Source organism: Mirounga angustirostris, unplaced genomic scaffold (assembly GCF_029215605.1).
Source record: "Mirounga angustirostris isolate CCGP_5_RB_7025 unplaced genomic scaffold, mMirAng1.0.hap1 SCAF_15, whole genome shotgun sequence".
Lineage (NCBI taxonomy): Eukaryota > Metazoa > Chordata > Mammalia > Carnivora > Phocidae > Mirounga > Mirounga angustirostris.
In genome coordinates, this window is record NW_026991723.1 from 16,657,880 (window position 1) to 16,673,468 (window position 15,589).

Genomic DNA, 15,589 nt, shown 5'->3' on the forward strand with positions numbered 1-15,589 from the left:
GATTTCTACATGGAAAGAAAGTAGAAAACTACAGTATAAATTACAAGTGAGCAGAAATTGGTCAAGCCTTTCCTTAGAGTTCAGCTTCCAGGCCCACAGGTATGGCAGTTCCCGGGTTAATGGTTCGCACTCCCTTGGAAGACAGCAGAAAGGAGAAGAAAAAGAAAAACTGCCAGAGTGCTTCTCATTCCTCTTTTCCCTTAAAGCAATCAGGAGGCACAAGCTGGTGAAGAATCACTGCTATGTTCAAGAGCCACATGGAGATTAATACTAATGACAACAATAACCAACATTACGGAGGGCTTACTATGGGGCAAGAACTTGCCTCATTCCAGCTCCTTAATATGAGGGATTAACAAGGAGTTAAGTGCATAGTATTATTTCCCCAATTACAAATGAGGGAAGTGGGACTCTGGGTGGTTGCCCCCCGGTCACACAGCTAATTCACGGTGGAGCCAGGAGTCAGACCCCAGCACCACAACTCCAGGCCTCTTCCTCCAAAACTGCTGCTACCAGGCCTCTCAGTCCCCACTCCCTACCACCTGAATAATGTAGATCATCATCTCTCCAAAGACTGGAAAGACTAATTGATTAATTGCAAAACTGAACCAAAAACCATTACAGTATTTTAAGAATACATATATGCTCCCCATGTTTCCTTTCCAACTCAGTTTGGATTAAATATCATAATGCACTGAGTTTTTACCCAAGTGCCTGATAGAAAATAAGTACTTGGTAAGCGTTAGCTAGTAGTTGTAGTCATGTAACTGCTCATAGTTACTATCATAGGATTCATCTTCTTCCATAAATTCAGGCCTCATCAATTGGCCAGAACTCTCCAGGAAGTATCTCAATTTCTTCATGCTCATTCTATGAGGCCCACTCTCTTCTGCTTTGAAGGTCAGTGTTTTGACATAGTTTCTTTGGAGTGGCCTATTTCTGCAATTCACATAATTGCCCAGTAAAAGAATAAAGTTAATTCCATTTTCCCCCCAAGACTATCAACACAGCATTTGTTCTGTTTAATGTCACTCTGGATTACTCAGAGACATAAAAATCCCCAAACATAAACATCATTAAACAAAAACCTATTCAAGTGGAATACAAAACACACTAAAGAGTCATCATTAATTCCTTAAAGTTTTTCTTTGGTTGTTTTTTGTTTGTTTGTTTCTGTTTTTGCTTTTTAAACAACTCCACCCAAAACTCAAAGTGCAGACACTCGAATACAGATGAAAACAATCAACCTCTCCCCAACATGAGCTACAAAAGCAGATGCCGTGGGCATCAGCATGCTGAGCTTACATGGATCATGTACTTGCTGGTTTAAAAGCTGAATCATGCTGACTGTTTTAACTTTGTTTATATTGCTTCCCTAAATATTGTGTTTGAGGGTTAGAAATATAACTCAACTCTGTGAATAGCACAGATCTGAAAAGACAGAGAGACTTTTGTGTAGTTTAAAAAGTCTATACACATCCTTGAACACATGGCATAAATTTCAATCAGAATTTACTGGACATTTCTCACAATGCCTCAGGATTATGTATCTCAGCTGTGCCCAGCCTCCCAGCCTGGCTTTCGGTACAGAATCCCGGGACTGGAGAGGTGGGAAAGTCAGAGAGGACAAGGAATATGCCCAATCTGAACCATAACACGGTTATGTCCTATGAAACTCATAAAGAAATAAAAGACAGTACGGTGAGAAGGAAAGAACATGGATGGTCAGTTTACATCCTGGCTCCCTCTTCAGTAACTGTGCAACCTTGGGCAAGTTATTTAAATTTTCTGGGCCTAAAGTCCCCATAATATCTACCTTGAGGTGCTACTTGTGGGATTAAATGAGATAACTCCTGTGAAAGTTCCTAGACTAAATCCCTTATTTCAAACCAAAGCCCCAGTCAGTGAGCGCAAGGACTAAACTTTGACCTGAATACATATTTCGTTCTGTGTCTGCAAGGAAAGCCTGCTAGAGATACTCTGTTTTGTGCTGCAGGATTATAAGTCACATGTGAGGTGTTGATAGTGGGGAGATGCACTGATCAAAGGCTCCCACTAAATATGAGTGTACTGTGTCACCTCTCTCAGGCGGAGTTTTGTACTTTTGTGAACTGTCATATCAGGGTAAACAGCAAAGAGAGCAAGCTAAACTACAGACTGCCAAAGCACTGAGCTCAAAACAATGAAAGATGCCCAAAATTTACACTTTCCTATGTGTATAAATTCATGCCTAAGTGTTATTATGAACATAAGTTCAAGGTAAAGCCATAAAACTAGAAAATTTGGTACAAAAATCATTCCCCATTTAGGGGCACCTGGGTGGCACAGTCATTTGGGAAACCGACTCTTGGTTTTGCCTCAGCTCTTGATCTCAGAGTCTTGAGATCAAACCCCACATGGGGCTCTATGCTCAGTGCTGAATCTGCTTAGAGTTTCTCTCTCTCTCTCTCTCTCTCTCTGCCCCTCCCTGCTGCATACATGCTCTCTCTCTCTCTAATAAATTAAAAAAAAAAAAACTAATTCCCCATTTAGATCAAAGTTTTAGATGTATTTAAATTTTAGGCAGCTAATCATCTGCCTATATTTTTTTCTTGCGCAAAGAGGGAAACAACATAGTAGGTGCTCATGATCATCACTGCACAATGTCTCTGAAATAAATGGCCTCACCTCCCTTCAAAACCAGGTAGAGCAACTGCATATATTACCCATCCTGGTTCTCCCAAGATTTCTTGGGACACCTGTCTGGTTCCTCACACTTTGGACAGTTTCACAAATAATAAATAAATTCAGAAAACGGATACCATCTTTCAGTTATCAAATTAAGAAAAAAAAAAAAAAAAGCACACACTCTTGGGGAATATCTCCACTGAAAGACCTTAACTATGGCTTTGGGCAAAGAAGAACAGGGTCAGATGTGGGGGACAACGACATGGACAAACCACCCCCGGTCGATGGTTCCTGAACTGTGCCTCATGCTTGTATCAGTCACGCTGGTGCTATCAATTACCTTGCAAATCTAAAACCAGCAGCTCTCCCCGGGTATACTCATAGGTCCAGTGAGAGAAAGCCAACATCAGCTTCTCCAAGGTGTTGCTGGGGGCAATTTCATCACCATTGTTGTTGTTGTATTTCCGGAACTCTCCCGTCATGTACTTCTCAATGGTCAACCATTGGTTGGCCGAATGGCAGTAGATTAAGAAAACTTCCAGGAACCTGGAAGGGGGGAAAAGGAGGCCACTGAGTCCCCACAAGGCAGCAAAGGTGAGACTTACCTTACCAGTCAGCAGCAGAGGAGAACATCTAACTCTGGCCCAATGAAGCCTCCATGCACATGCCCTGCCTTTCTAAGGCAGGGACAGAATGCAAGGATTGGGAGTTTTCCCCACACTTAACCCACCTCCCTTCTCTTTGAGGAAACCTTCCAACTCCTTTATGAGTACGGGACTCAACTTTTCTTGCTGTGCTCTATAAAGTTCCCTGTAACTGAAACAATAAAACTTTACCATAATCCCCAGCACCAAATTAGGATCTATCTTGCTAAATGAATGCAAGAGTCTTGAGACACTCAAGCCAAAGTAACAAGAGTTCATTCTTAGAAAGTTCCTTATTTCGCTAGGATAACAGGAGAAAAAACTGTGCTTCCAATAGAAATGTTTTTCTTCTGTAACGTTCCTGGACGTTAGTAACTACATCTAGGGTCTGCCCATTTCACATAACTGAGAAGTCAGTCATGGCCTCTGCCTGAACTTCTCTTTTCCACTCACACAAGTTCAGTGTTTAAGCCAAGATATTCCTGGGACATCTAACTCTCTTCTTACCAGTCTCCAGAACTATAGAAGGAAGAACCCAAAACTAAGATCATGGGGAACTTCCCCATGGCTCTGGCATTTCTCATGACTGACAGGCCTGAGAAGAAATTGAGAGAAATTTGTACTTAAAATGAAGGGCCAGGGTACCCATACTCCCTATACTCACCTTGGCGTGTACGGAATGGTTTGTGGTTTCACTTGGTTGAAGGTATACATCAGTTTTTGAGCAGCTCTTTGTTGTTGAATTTCCTACAAAATAGGGAGCAATGATAAAAATATTGGTCTGTTATCATATGCAGGCTAATCAAGGACACAGAAGCACTAGAGGCCTCCCCAGTGTGGTTTTTAGCCTCATTCATTCAGCTCCCACCACACTCCACTCCAAAAGCAAAACTCTACAAAACAAAAATAAGGAAATACCACCACGTCCGGAACAGAAAGGCTATCCTCTGGGTTAAAAAAAAAAAAAAAAAAAGGCCTCCAATCAGGATGTAGCCAGAACTGCTTTCTTTGACCTATCCCTCTGGGCTCTGGGTCTCAGACTTACCCTGAGGCAAAGGTGAAGCACAGTACTCTCCCGGAAGATTTTGTGCCATGACTTTACAACCTCGGGAAGAAAGGACTTCATGATGAAAACCTGCCCTGGCTTGAGAACGTCACCCTCAGACCAGGTGCTGATGACTTTCATGGCTTTCCGGAGCCCGCCATCCATCTCCTCGCGGGACAGCACCTGGATCATTGCAGCTCTCCCTCGCTGGGACCAAGAAGACATGCTCTTATCCAGGTTCAAAGGGGAACTCTCCTCCAGCCTGTAGACAGTTACTTCTTCTCCCGCTGCAAAAAGAAGTACGGATGAGAAGTTCAAGGACATCTCATGTCTGTGACATGTTCCAGCATCCGAAGTAACAGCTCAGAATCAGTTCAGCTTCCCAAATGATCAGAAGAGAATAGAATTTCACCTGGACACAGACAAGTACAGAATAAAGGCCTGGACATTGGCCATGTTATTGTCCAGTAAAGGAGCGGGCGGGAGAGGGGAAAAGGGACTAAGCATCAAATGATATCTAAGAATTAAGTTGTTCTTATTATAAATTGTAACTAGACAAAAGCAAAATCAAAGTAGTGGGGTTATGATTCCTTTGTTAAAGACAAATACTTCCAAAGAGATAGTTTAACCCCGTGTTTTCATTATCATCCCCTTTACAAGACTTATTAGACTTTTTTTCCCCTAATTCCCTTTTTTTTTTTTTTTTAAAGATTTTGTTTATTTACTTGAGAGAGACAGAGATAGCAAGAGAGAACACGAGCAGGGAGGAGAGGGAGAAACAGGATCCCCGCTGAGCAGGGAGCCCAACGTGATGCTCCATCCCTGGACCCTGGATCATGACCTGAGCCAAAGGAAGACGCTCAACCCACTGAGCCACCCAGGTGCCCCTCCTAATTCTCCCTTCTATACGACATTTTAATACCAAAAATATACCATATGTATCTACATGTACTGTATGTGTATATATACACACAGCATGTACATACAGTATATACATATATTTTTGCTTTATACAGAAAAAGATGTTTCTGCTTCCTTGGGGGTGATATTACCCCCACTGAGAATTCACGGTTTAACACAATTGGAGTTAGCACCACGGTCATACCCCAGAGCCTCTCCCTCCCTCCTTTGTGCCCTTGGACAAGTTACTTAAAGCCTCACTTTCCTGATCAGTAAAATGAAAGTGAAAATAACGCTCACCTCATTGGGTTGTTGGAAAGATTAAATATGTGAATTTGGCTAACATGAACTAGAACTTCAGATACAAACTCAATCCCACTTAAAAGATTTTACACACAAAATGCTCTTTAACTGCTAGGCAGTTTCCACGTTTAGGCTCTTGAACAGGGAACAATTCAAGCCTAGATTCCACCTACTACAGTGTTTAATGCTTCATAACAGAAGCAACATATTCTATACACAACTTCTGTCCAGTCTCTGTTTGATTTTCTCCTTACACCTCTGTTTCAAATGCTTTTCTTTTTCTTTCTTTCTTTTCTTTTTTTTGGCTAACACTATACTGGTTCACCAAGAAAGGAATCTATTTGCTCACTCTTGCACTGAATTGAAAAGAACATGTCTAGGTAATTCTTAGTAACACATTTTCACATATTTATTCCTCATGCCCAGATAAATGCCACTGAAGGTCTCTTCAGAGTTCTAAATACTTAGACGATTTACAGCACAGCTCCTTAGTTGCAAAACCAGCCATGGAGCCGTGAGGAAGGAGAAGGCATTTGCATCCACGATCGGGAGCCCCCTGATTTGTCCCCATGTGAAGAGAATTAAGATCTAGGACAGAGTGGGGACCCTTGTTATATTGTCAATTGGCTGGACAGAGAGACTCTGGAAGCCTTGGCTTAATGCGAGCTTGTTTTTCTTTACTACTCCAGCCTTTAAAAACGACATTTACTATCTGAGCTAAGAGCAATTAGTTTACATGAAACAAACTGAAAACAATATACAAAGCATTTCTTTTCAGATGCCTGTTAGTTTTTACTGTATTGACATTTATCGCTTTCCTCTGTGTTTATTACACATGGTTGGTTGGTTCTTTTCTTTCCTACTTACTTCCAGCCCTAAATCAGTGAATGCCAGGTGCAACATTATTGCTTTTTTCCCAACTGCTGCTCATTATAGGTCCCATCCCCACAGTATTAGATTTTGACCCTCGATGCTGGCTGGACAGCTAACAAGAGTTTCCATTTTAGAAAATTAATCGCACTAGACTGCAATCACTGGCAAAACAAAAATTTCAGCTAAAATGATGCAACATGGTTTCTCCTCCTTTGATTTTGCTCAGATGTATGCCTCTTCCCTGGCACAGCCTCAAGAAGGTAGAAATGGCACACTCACCAAACAGTTGGATTGGTGTAAATGGTATAGTCTGAGAAAGCCTCATTAAATTGTTCCTTTCAATGGCTGCAAACAAAAACAGATTTACTATTTTAAGTATGCATCAGTGGCTTGGACTTACAGAAAGCCTCCCCCACATCAGCCTGTTCATATAATGCTAAAATATTTCATTTCAAAGGCCCCCCCCATTTTTGCCTTTATCAAAAATATTTTCCATAATCCAGCTTTTAAAATCAACTATGCCTTAAACAGGAAGCCTATGCCCTGCTCTTAGAAATTATATGAGATTACATAACATGGTCTGAGTGGGGCTATCCCCTCCCCTCTCCTGAATACCAAATCACAGACTAATCCATACATATGTGGAACTTCCTTTTCAAGAGTGTTCTGTGATCTTCATTTCTCTGGTTTTTCTTTCCCAGAGCAAATCTAATGCACAGTGGACTGTGGGGACATCTACTGTTGACTTTGCACCGTTCACCTTCTTTTCCCGGAGAGAACTGAAGGCCAATTTTAATTAGAAGCAAGTGATCTGCATTTTCCTGTTGAGAGCTGTATCCTAACAGATCAGAGTCAATATGAGTTACAGTATTTTTCACCAGACTTTCTAAAGTTGACAGCTGGAGTCAAAATATTGGATTACTGCTGAGCTGAAAGACCCAGTTATAAGGGCCTGGAAAGCAGAGTCTGGAATCCACTGAAACACTGTTCGCTACAGGGGAGAATTTAGGAAAAGACAGTCTATTACTGGGCCCTGACAACATGACCTTGAGCTGATAATAATGGTAAGTGTCACACCACGAAACTCGTACTCAGGTGCTGAGCTTTAGACTGTGTAAAAGACCTCGCCCACGTCTCATCTCCTCCAAGGCTGAGAGTGATGACACACAAAAGACCAACCAGTGGCACAAGTCCAGTTGGTTGTCCTATTGCTTTGCATTTCAAAGTGTTTCCCTCTTAATTCCCAGCTAGCCCTTTGGCAGATTGTTCCTCAGGAAGGGCAAGTACGATGATTCCCACTCGGAAAGAAAGACAACTGAAGCGCTGTGAAGCAATGTTGCTTATGAGAGTCAAGACCCTCGACATCTTGTTTAATAACATCTTTGTAAGATGTCTTTGTTGAATTTACTCGATGGGGCTGGCATTCATTCAGTGGTTATGTTCGCTGAGGGCCAGTGAGGGTATAAAATCCTCCTTCAAAGAACTCATTTCAGCCCCCAATCCAAAATATGGAGAGCTCTGGCTTTGGGCTTGTAAGGAATTTTGAGACCTCAAGGTCACCCTTCTTCACCATTTGGAACTTGCCCGAGCATGGTTTTTTTTTTTTTTAAGATTTCATTTATTTATTTGAGAGAAAGAGAATGAGAGACAGAGAGCGCATGCACATGAGGGGGGGCGGGTCAGAGGGAGAAGCAGACTCCCTGCCGAGCAGGGAGCCCGATGCCGGACTCGATCCCAGGACTCCAGGGTCATGACCTGAGCCGAAGGCAGTCGCTTAACCAACTCAGCCACCCAGGCGCCCCCGGTACATATTTTGTTTTGTTTTGTTTTTAATCCCACATTCTCTTAAATCCTAACAACTTGTTTTCCCAAGTAAATGGCAGGGTAAGAAATCTGAATGTTCTTCTCATGAGAGTGAACAGCAGTCTTTCAAGTTGGGAGTCCTATCAATACTTTGTGATTCAGGGCGCCTGGGTGGCTCAGTTGGTTAAGCGACTGACTGCCTTTGGCTCAGGTCATGATCCTGGAGTCCCTGAATCGAGTCCCGCATCGGGCTCCCTGCTCGGCAGGGAGTCTGCTTTGCCCTCTGACCCTATCCCCTCTCATGTGTTCTCTCTCATTCTCTCTCTCTCAAATAAATAAATAAAATCTTTAAAAAAAAAAAAAACTTTGTGATTCATCAATATTTCTGTTTGCAACTGCAAAATCACAGACGTTTAGTTCGGCTGACACGTCAATGCACACATGCTTCTTACCTGAGTAATGATGGCAAGGCTCTGGAGGGCTTTTTAAGGAGGCTGAGATTTCTGAAATTATAGAGAAGATTGGCATTTTAATTACTTGGCTGGAGATAAATATATGCTTATGAATATATTGCCTTCAAAGTTATTATTGAACAGGTTAATCGGAATGGCTTCTCAGTATTTGAGAAAGATTGCCTAATGTCCTTTAACCACATCATTGGGCATGGTATCCTGACAACTTCCAATCATCAATATAATATCTCCAAACATATTTATATAGGGAATTGAAGAAAGACAGGTAATATTAGCCTCAAAGATGTATTTCCTCTGAACCAATTACACCTCTGGGTTGCAGAAGGCACTGGGCTGCCCATCACACTTCATGACATCCCCAAAGCACAATTCTCTGAGCTCCCACCAAGATGCAGTACCCATATGAAGACATTATTAATACCAAGTTATTAGCAGTCTACTTCACTGACCTAAAATGACAACAAAGTGATGAAAACAAATTAAGAGGCATATACCAGAAACAAAGGAGTGGGTGGAGAATAGGACACCAAGGGGCTTGTTTGTTGGGCTCACCTCCTGCAGGTTTAACTGGTTCTCCTCTATCTGCTCAAGTCCTAAATTACAAGTCTCCAGAGAAATCCTTTGCAACAGTTTTGCCATTTCATAAAATTAAAATTAAAGTGGAGAGCTTTAGTCTCATGGTGGTAACTGCTTTATACCTAGTAGAGTAAGCAGCATAATTAGAGCCCAGTTTCAAAGACCTCTCTGGGTTCTTGTTGCTGGATAAGGAAAGGAACAAAAATCCCTTCCTTTGGGGGTGCTTAGTAAAAAGTAAGATCAGCAGAAAAGACCCTTTCTTTTGAGTTCATTCAATAATAAAAATAAAAACGTATTCAGCTCCCGCTATAGGTCATGCTAGCCAAAACAGATGTAAGTTGTGGCTCCCGCCCTAGAAAAAAGGAAATGTGAAATACTGGGAGCTAAAGACATGTAGACTATAGTCACAACACAGTTGGCTAAGTATTTATAATAGAGGTGTACACAGAGGGTTATGGAACCTTCATAGACAAGCAACGTGATATTCTTTTTTTGTTGTTGTTGTTTTTTCTTTTTTTTTTGGTGGCTGGGTGACAGACCTGTAACTCCAAAGCAACGTGATATTCTTAAAGAGCATGGGCATCTGAATCTGATAATGCTGAGTTTCAATCCTGGCTCATTTAAGGAGCTGTGAGAATTTGTTCACATTCATTCAACACACACTTACTCAACACTTACTAGCTGCTTAAGAGAAAGACCAGTGTAAAAAACAGATAAAGTCTCTGGCTACTTTCCAGTGAGAGGAAAGAAATTAAATAAACAAGTAAATATATAGTGGATACAGTATTATATATATCAAATTAGGGGGCTAGAAAGTGTGGGAGACAGGGAGCTTATTATTTTAAGGATGGCAAGCCAAGGCCTCTGTGGAAGGTAAAATTTGAGCACAGACCTGAAGGGAGTGATAGGTAAGTCATATGGAAAAATGAGGGAAAATTCCAGGCAGAGGTGACAGCAGGTGCAAACGCCCTGAGGCAGGACCATGGAGAGTGTGGCCAGAGTGGACTGTGCTGAGAGGAAATGGGGTTGGAGAGTTGGAGGAAGGACAGCAGAGCAACAGGGCTTTGTAGACCAATTTGGACTTTGCTTTTAGAGAGTGAGATGAGATGCCATTTGAGCAGAAGAGTGACTCGATTTGACTTTTGGTTTCACGCTGTTATTCTAGCTGCGTTCTGGAAATAGACTTTCAGAGAGCAATAGTTTGGAGGTCATCCTGTAATCCAGGGAGGAGATGAAGAGTGGTATGGGAAAGTAGGAAAGTAATCAGGTTCTTGATATATTTTGAAGCATTTACTGATGGTTTGGAAGTGCAGATGTGAGAAAACGGGAGCCAAGTATGATGGCAAGACTTTGGCCTCAGCAACTGGAAGGACGGCGTTGCCATTTCCTAAGGTGGGGGAGGCAGGAGGTGGCACATTTTGTTGGAGATGGCTTGAAGACACCCAAGTGAAGGGATGAACAAGTAGGTGGTCATATTCTGCAGGGCAGAAATGTTGAGTGAAAGAATGAACATGAGCCTGTATATCTGGATGAGGGCCCTCATCAACACCTGAGAAAGATTAAGGGATTTGCAGCCTATCCTGTAGGTAATGGGAAGCCACTGGAAGCTTAGACGTAAGTGACAATTTATTGTTCAGAAAGGTAACTCCAGTGGGAACACGGGGAAGTGCAAAGGGAGAGAAACCAACCAGAAGGCTCACATAAAATCAAGGGCAAAACTTTTTACATCGGAAAATAAATATCAGAGGCTCTAAGGCAGAAGCCATGGGATAGAGCAACACAGACAGCTCCTAAGGATGGGGCTGGGGGTGGTACGGAGGCAAAGTTGATAGCTAAGATGGGCAAAGTTGATGACTGGGAACCAGAGAGAGTGGGATACACAAGGCTGTGGAAGAGAAGGGGCCCAATGGCATCAAGAGGTCAAGAACATGAAAAGGAGCCCATAGGCTGTGGTAAAGTTTGAGAACAGCCTCGACAGTGGCTTTGCCAGGGAGCGTCTCACATGACCCAGCCCTACTCAGCCACTTGGGGCAAAGTCCTACGGAAGCCATACAGGAAAAGGTATCCACATATAAGATGAAGGGCTCCTTGTGAGCGGTATGTAAAAGACTGACAGAATTGCTGAACAGTCGAAATGAGCTCAGTGGCAACAGCCTCACTCACAGAGAAAACTGGAAAATCACCGTCAGAAATAGGCAATTCAAAAAAAATTGTAAACCAGACATCAATCCTGATTTATGTGGAGAAAGACAATCAACTTTCTACTTTACTATTGAACTTTCTACTTCGTACAGTAGACAAAAATCACATACAGAATTTCAAGGACTACAAAAATCTCAGCAGGAGAGGGAACCTCTCCATTAATAAGATAAAAAAATAACATATAAGAACTTACTGTCAACTCTACTTGAACTTCTCAACCTGTTTGAAAAATTAAAGTTGTTTAGATAATGCTTTAAATTTTTCAATGACCAAAGAAGTACAATAGTAACAATACAGAGTCTATATGTCTAGATGCATGTATGTGTGTATGTAGATTTTCTTTGAAAGCAAAATGCCATTTGACCCCTATTTCTATCAACAGAGAAATGGTTTGCAACCCTACAATTATTTTTCATAGAAAAATGAGCACCATATATGCATATAATTCACTTACTGTGCATGCCCTAGGCTAACCAAAAAGCAGTCGTTGGTTTTGGTTTTTAATTAGCTATATGATCAAACGACATATGTAAGATTTAACTGTGTTTGTGTTGTTCTGGATCAATTAAACTAAAGGGTTCCTGAACTATGCAGAGCAGATGCCTACAAATGAGTCTGTGAATGTCTCTGGACAAGCCTACAAATCAGTTTCAATAGCCCACGTGGCCCCTAAATGTTCAGGGGCTGAAATTAGCTCTCTGTAAATTGTTACTTGCCCTGCTCAAGTGCACACGTGGCCATGGGCAAGTCTGAATAAATTCGTTCAAAGAGTATCTCCAGTATTGAAGGTCCTTAGGGAAGAGAGTACAATTACAATTATTGTTTAATTTCATGCTGCAATAACCCACTACTCTGCATGAGCACAAACTACTGAACCTCTGGGAGGAGACAGTCATGTGCACTTGAAGTCTAGAGGCAGGCTTGCACACAGAGACCTCGATGGGAGCACCAGAAAGAAAGGCCATCTCAAATTGAGCTGGCTGCAAACTTCAAGTCACATTCCACCTGCTTGGTATCAACTGGCCCTTCATACAGTAGATGGTTTTGAATTCTGCTCCCCTAGCCACATGGATCATTGAATGATGTAACCAGAAAAGTCCAGAAAACACTACAAACCAAATAGAATCATTTTGCTTTGGTTGGTTTTCAAACTTCATTTCTCTGAATAAATAAAATTCCAGGAAAATACTCAAGCCTACAACCATGTGAGTTCTCTAGCTCCTCTCTTTTGATCCCCGTCTTCCCTTTGCTTTGTCTCAATCCTCAAAGGGTTACTGCTTTGATAGACACTTAGGATGCTCATGAGAAACCAAAAATAAAAAAGATCAACCTCATAAACTAAAATTAAAAATTTGAAAAAAAAAAAAAATCTAAAGAGAAAACTATCAGATCTTCAGTCTTTTTCTTTAGGCCAGACAGGTTTATTCCTAGTCTTGAATGCAAATTTCACAATCTTATCTGTCAGAAAAGATAGGATACTCATTATTCCGTGTGTGCTTTTTTGACATTGAAAAGACAAATGCTTAATCTGCTGTGGTAGTACGTGTTTCATTATATTCTTAAAAGGCACTGAGGTGGGATCTTATTGCCAGAAATGGGAAAACTTGGAGAATAAATGATTTTCCTTCTTGCTGACAAAAGGAAAATATTGTCATTGGAAACACTTCTTTTTCACCTCTTTTTCTGACCCAATTAAACCTTTGTTACAAATCAGTTTAAAAATCAAAAACAAAAATAAATAAGGTAAAAAAAACCAAAAAACAGAAGCCAAAAATGCTTAAAAACAGACATTTAGAAATACTCACAGGGAGTTCCTATTGAAGTTGGTGCTCCTGGAGTTCCACAAAGAGTTTCTGCTCAGATCCTGAGCAGAAAGGAAAGGTCATTACATGTTCCCCCAACATTCTCCCACCCCAAGCTTCCAGTAATACATTTGCAAAACACACCCTCCCCCGCCCAATTCAATATTTCTCTTTTACTGGATGCACTAAACTCAAGTTAGAAAGATGCATAATGTTAGCACAATATCTGAACAATTCAATGTGTTGACTGACTTTAACAGAATGAAATTACTTGTATGGGGACATCATAGAGAAAACATAATATACAACAATGGCTTTTGCAGAAATGAGAGTGAACAGTTAATGATAGGAAAGAAGGATTGAAGGTCTAAGTTGACAAGAAATATTAATCATTACATCTCTGTATCCTCTATCAGGACACTGTTGTTTCAGTAGATGATAATTTAGAACAACATTACTTTGAATTTATCATTCTATTTCCTATTTAGATTCAACTATTACTTCCTGAAACCTACTACATTCCGGGCATCACTCTAGGCACTTCCATTGGTCTTATTTTTGTTATCCACTACCAATAATCTCATAAGGATGGCATTAACCCCATTTTAGAGACACGGCTAATGAAGCTCAGAGGTTAATTACTATGCACAGCCCTGAAACCTGGGACATAGCAGACAGGTTCTTGCCACTACTCACCTCCAAGCAGTCAGACGGTTTAATTTCTAAACCTTCCACAGATTCCATTCATGAGGTTATTAACGTACATTCATACAGGTAATGTGGATACAGTTCCCGAGTTCATAGAAATAATGTTCAAACCAAGACCAAAATCAGATTTCTTGGGTTAGTCTAACTAGATCATGCTCCCCACATGGTAGATGGCAGTAAAACGGGCACATAAGAAACAAAGACCGTAAAATCAGAGAACCTCGGTGTTGGAGGCTCCTTCATCCTGCAGGGCCCAAATCCCCTCCAACACATCTGCAAAGAGGTTGGCTCGGCCTGTTTGACTAACCACACTAAGTGAGGAACTTACTACTTCCAGAAATAAACCATTCCGTCCTTAGAAAGCCCCAATTGCTAAAAATTCCTCCTCAAATTGGGCTGAATCTGCCTCCCAGTAGTTTCTATATGTTGACCCTAGCTCCACCTCTTAAAAGTGTAATGCAAATACCTATTTTTCTTCCACCTGGCAACATTCATAAATTTCAAAACGGTTTCAAAAGTTCCTGAACTATCAATCTTTCAGGCTAAAAACACCCACGATAAATTAGTGGGTGGACCAATAAATTGCATGGAGAAAAACAACAAGGAAAGAATAAAGGGTGGGGGGTGGGGCTCGAGGGGAGTGAAAAAAACTGAGCATGTATTCAAAGCAATGATTTAAATGTAATACCAGTAAAAAGGAGAAGCCAATTGAGGGACATAAAGGTAAAACAGACACAGTCAAGAAGTTAGAGAGGTGTGTGCATAAATTTTTTTTAATATCAAGTAAGATGTCTTTACCTCCTGAGACTGCTTTAGATAATCACTGACTTGGATAGCATGCTGTTCCATTTCTTTGGTTTTCATTTTCTGATATATAGAGGGTTCCAGACCTTGTTAAAAGAAAGAGAAAAAAAGAAATTAGAGAACACTTGAAAATGTGTTACATTCAAATCACATTCCTAAATAGGAAGATCTGAACATAGTGCATTCATCTAAATTTGAATATAGTTTCTTTTTCTCTTTTTAGCAAGTATTACCAAGATTCTTTATCCTTTTTTTCCTCAAGTGGTTGAAAGCTATATATTCTACAGTATTTCTATTCATCAGTAGTTTCCTTCACATTTATAATAATTTATGCTCGCTAATCAAAGTCAAGCATTAAATGGTCCATAACTTGAGTCTTCCCTACAGAAGAACACCTTTAGTGATTCTTTTTGTCCATGGTTTATGTAAAACACATGAAATTTTCATTCCAAATTGTTAGGCATCCTTCCTTAACAACTGCATCAAGCATCATAGTAGGCTACTTGAAAAAATAAAACAAAACAAAAACAAAAGACAGAAAAGAATACCAGATGACAAATTCCATTTTCAGCTCTTTCTTAAAAAGGATGGCAAGGATCATTATTGTCACAATTTTTTATACTGGTACCTGCAAAGTCACTGGCATATAGTAGGTGCCCAATAATAATTTAATTATTGGATTGGATTAATTCTGAGAATAAGGCTTATTAAGAGTCCCTGGCTAAATGTAGGACATAGGAGATAACAGTAATTTTTTTCTCTAATGATTTTGTGTCAAACACACACACA

At 40.7% G+C, this 15,589-nt stretch overlaps 1 protein-coding gene across 1 annotated transcript in view; it reads right to left on the reverse strand.

The window, feature by feature from the left end:
- The window catches only part of TRPM6 (transient receptor potential cation channel subfamily M member 6), a 167,050-nt gene that overhangs the window by 11,998 nt on the left and 139,463 nt on the right, over nucleotides 1–15,589 (reverse strand). Inside the window, exons 29-36 of the mRNA XM_054509173.2 lie at nucleotides 14,795–14,886; nucleotides 13,292–13,350; nucleotides 11,680–11,705; nucleotides 8,688–8,738; nucleotides 6,712–6,777; nucleotides 4,357–4,643; nucleotides 3,976–4,058; nucleotides 3,008–3,213 (exon numbers count right to left, since the gene is read on the reverse strand). Of these exons, the coding sequence (XP_054365148.1) occupies nucleotides 3,008–3,213; nucleotides 3,976–4,058; nucleotides 4,357–4,643; nucleotides 6,712–6,777; nucleotides 8,688–8,738; nucleotides 11,680–11,705; nucleotides 13,292–13,350; nucleotides 14,795–14,886 (870 nt within the window). The remainder of the gene's footprint in view (nucleotides 1–3,007; nucleotides 3,214–3,975; nucleotides 4,059–4,356; nucleotides 4,644–6,711; nucleotides 6,778–8,687; nucleotides 8,739–11,679; nucleotides 11,706–13,291; nucleotides 13,351–14,794; nucleotides 14,887–15,589) is intronic.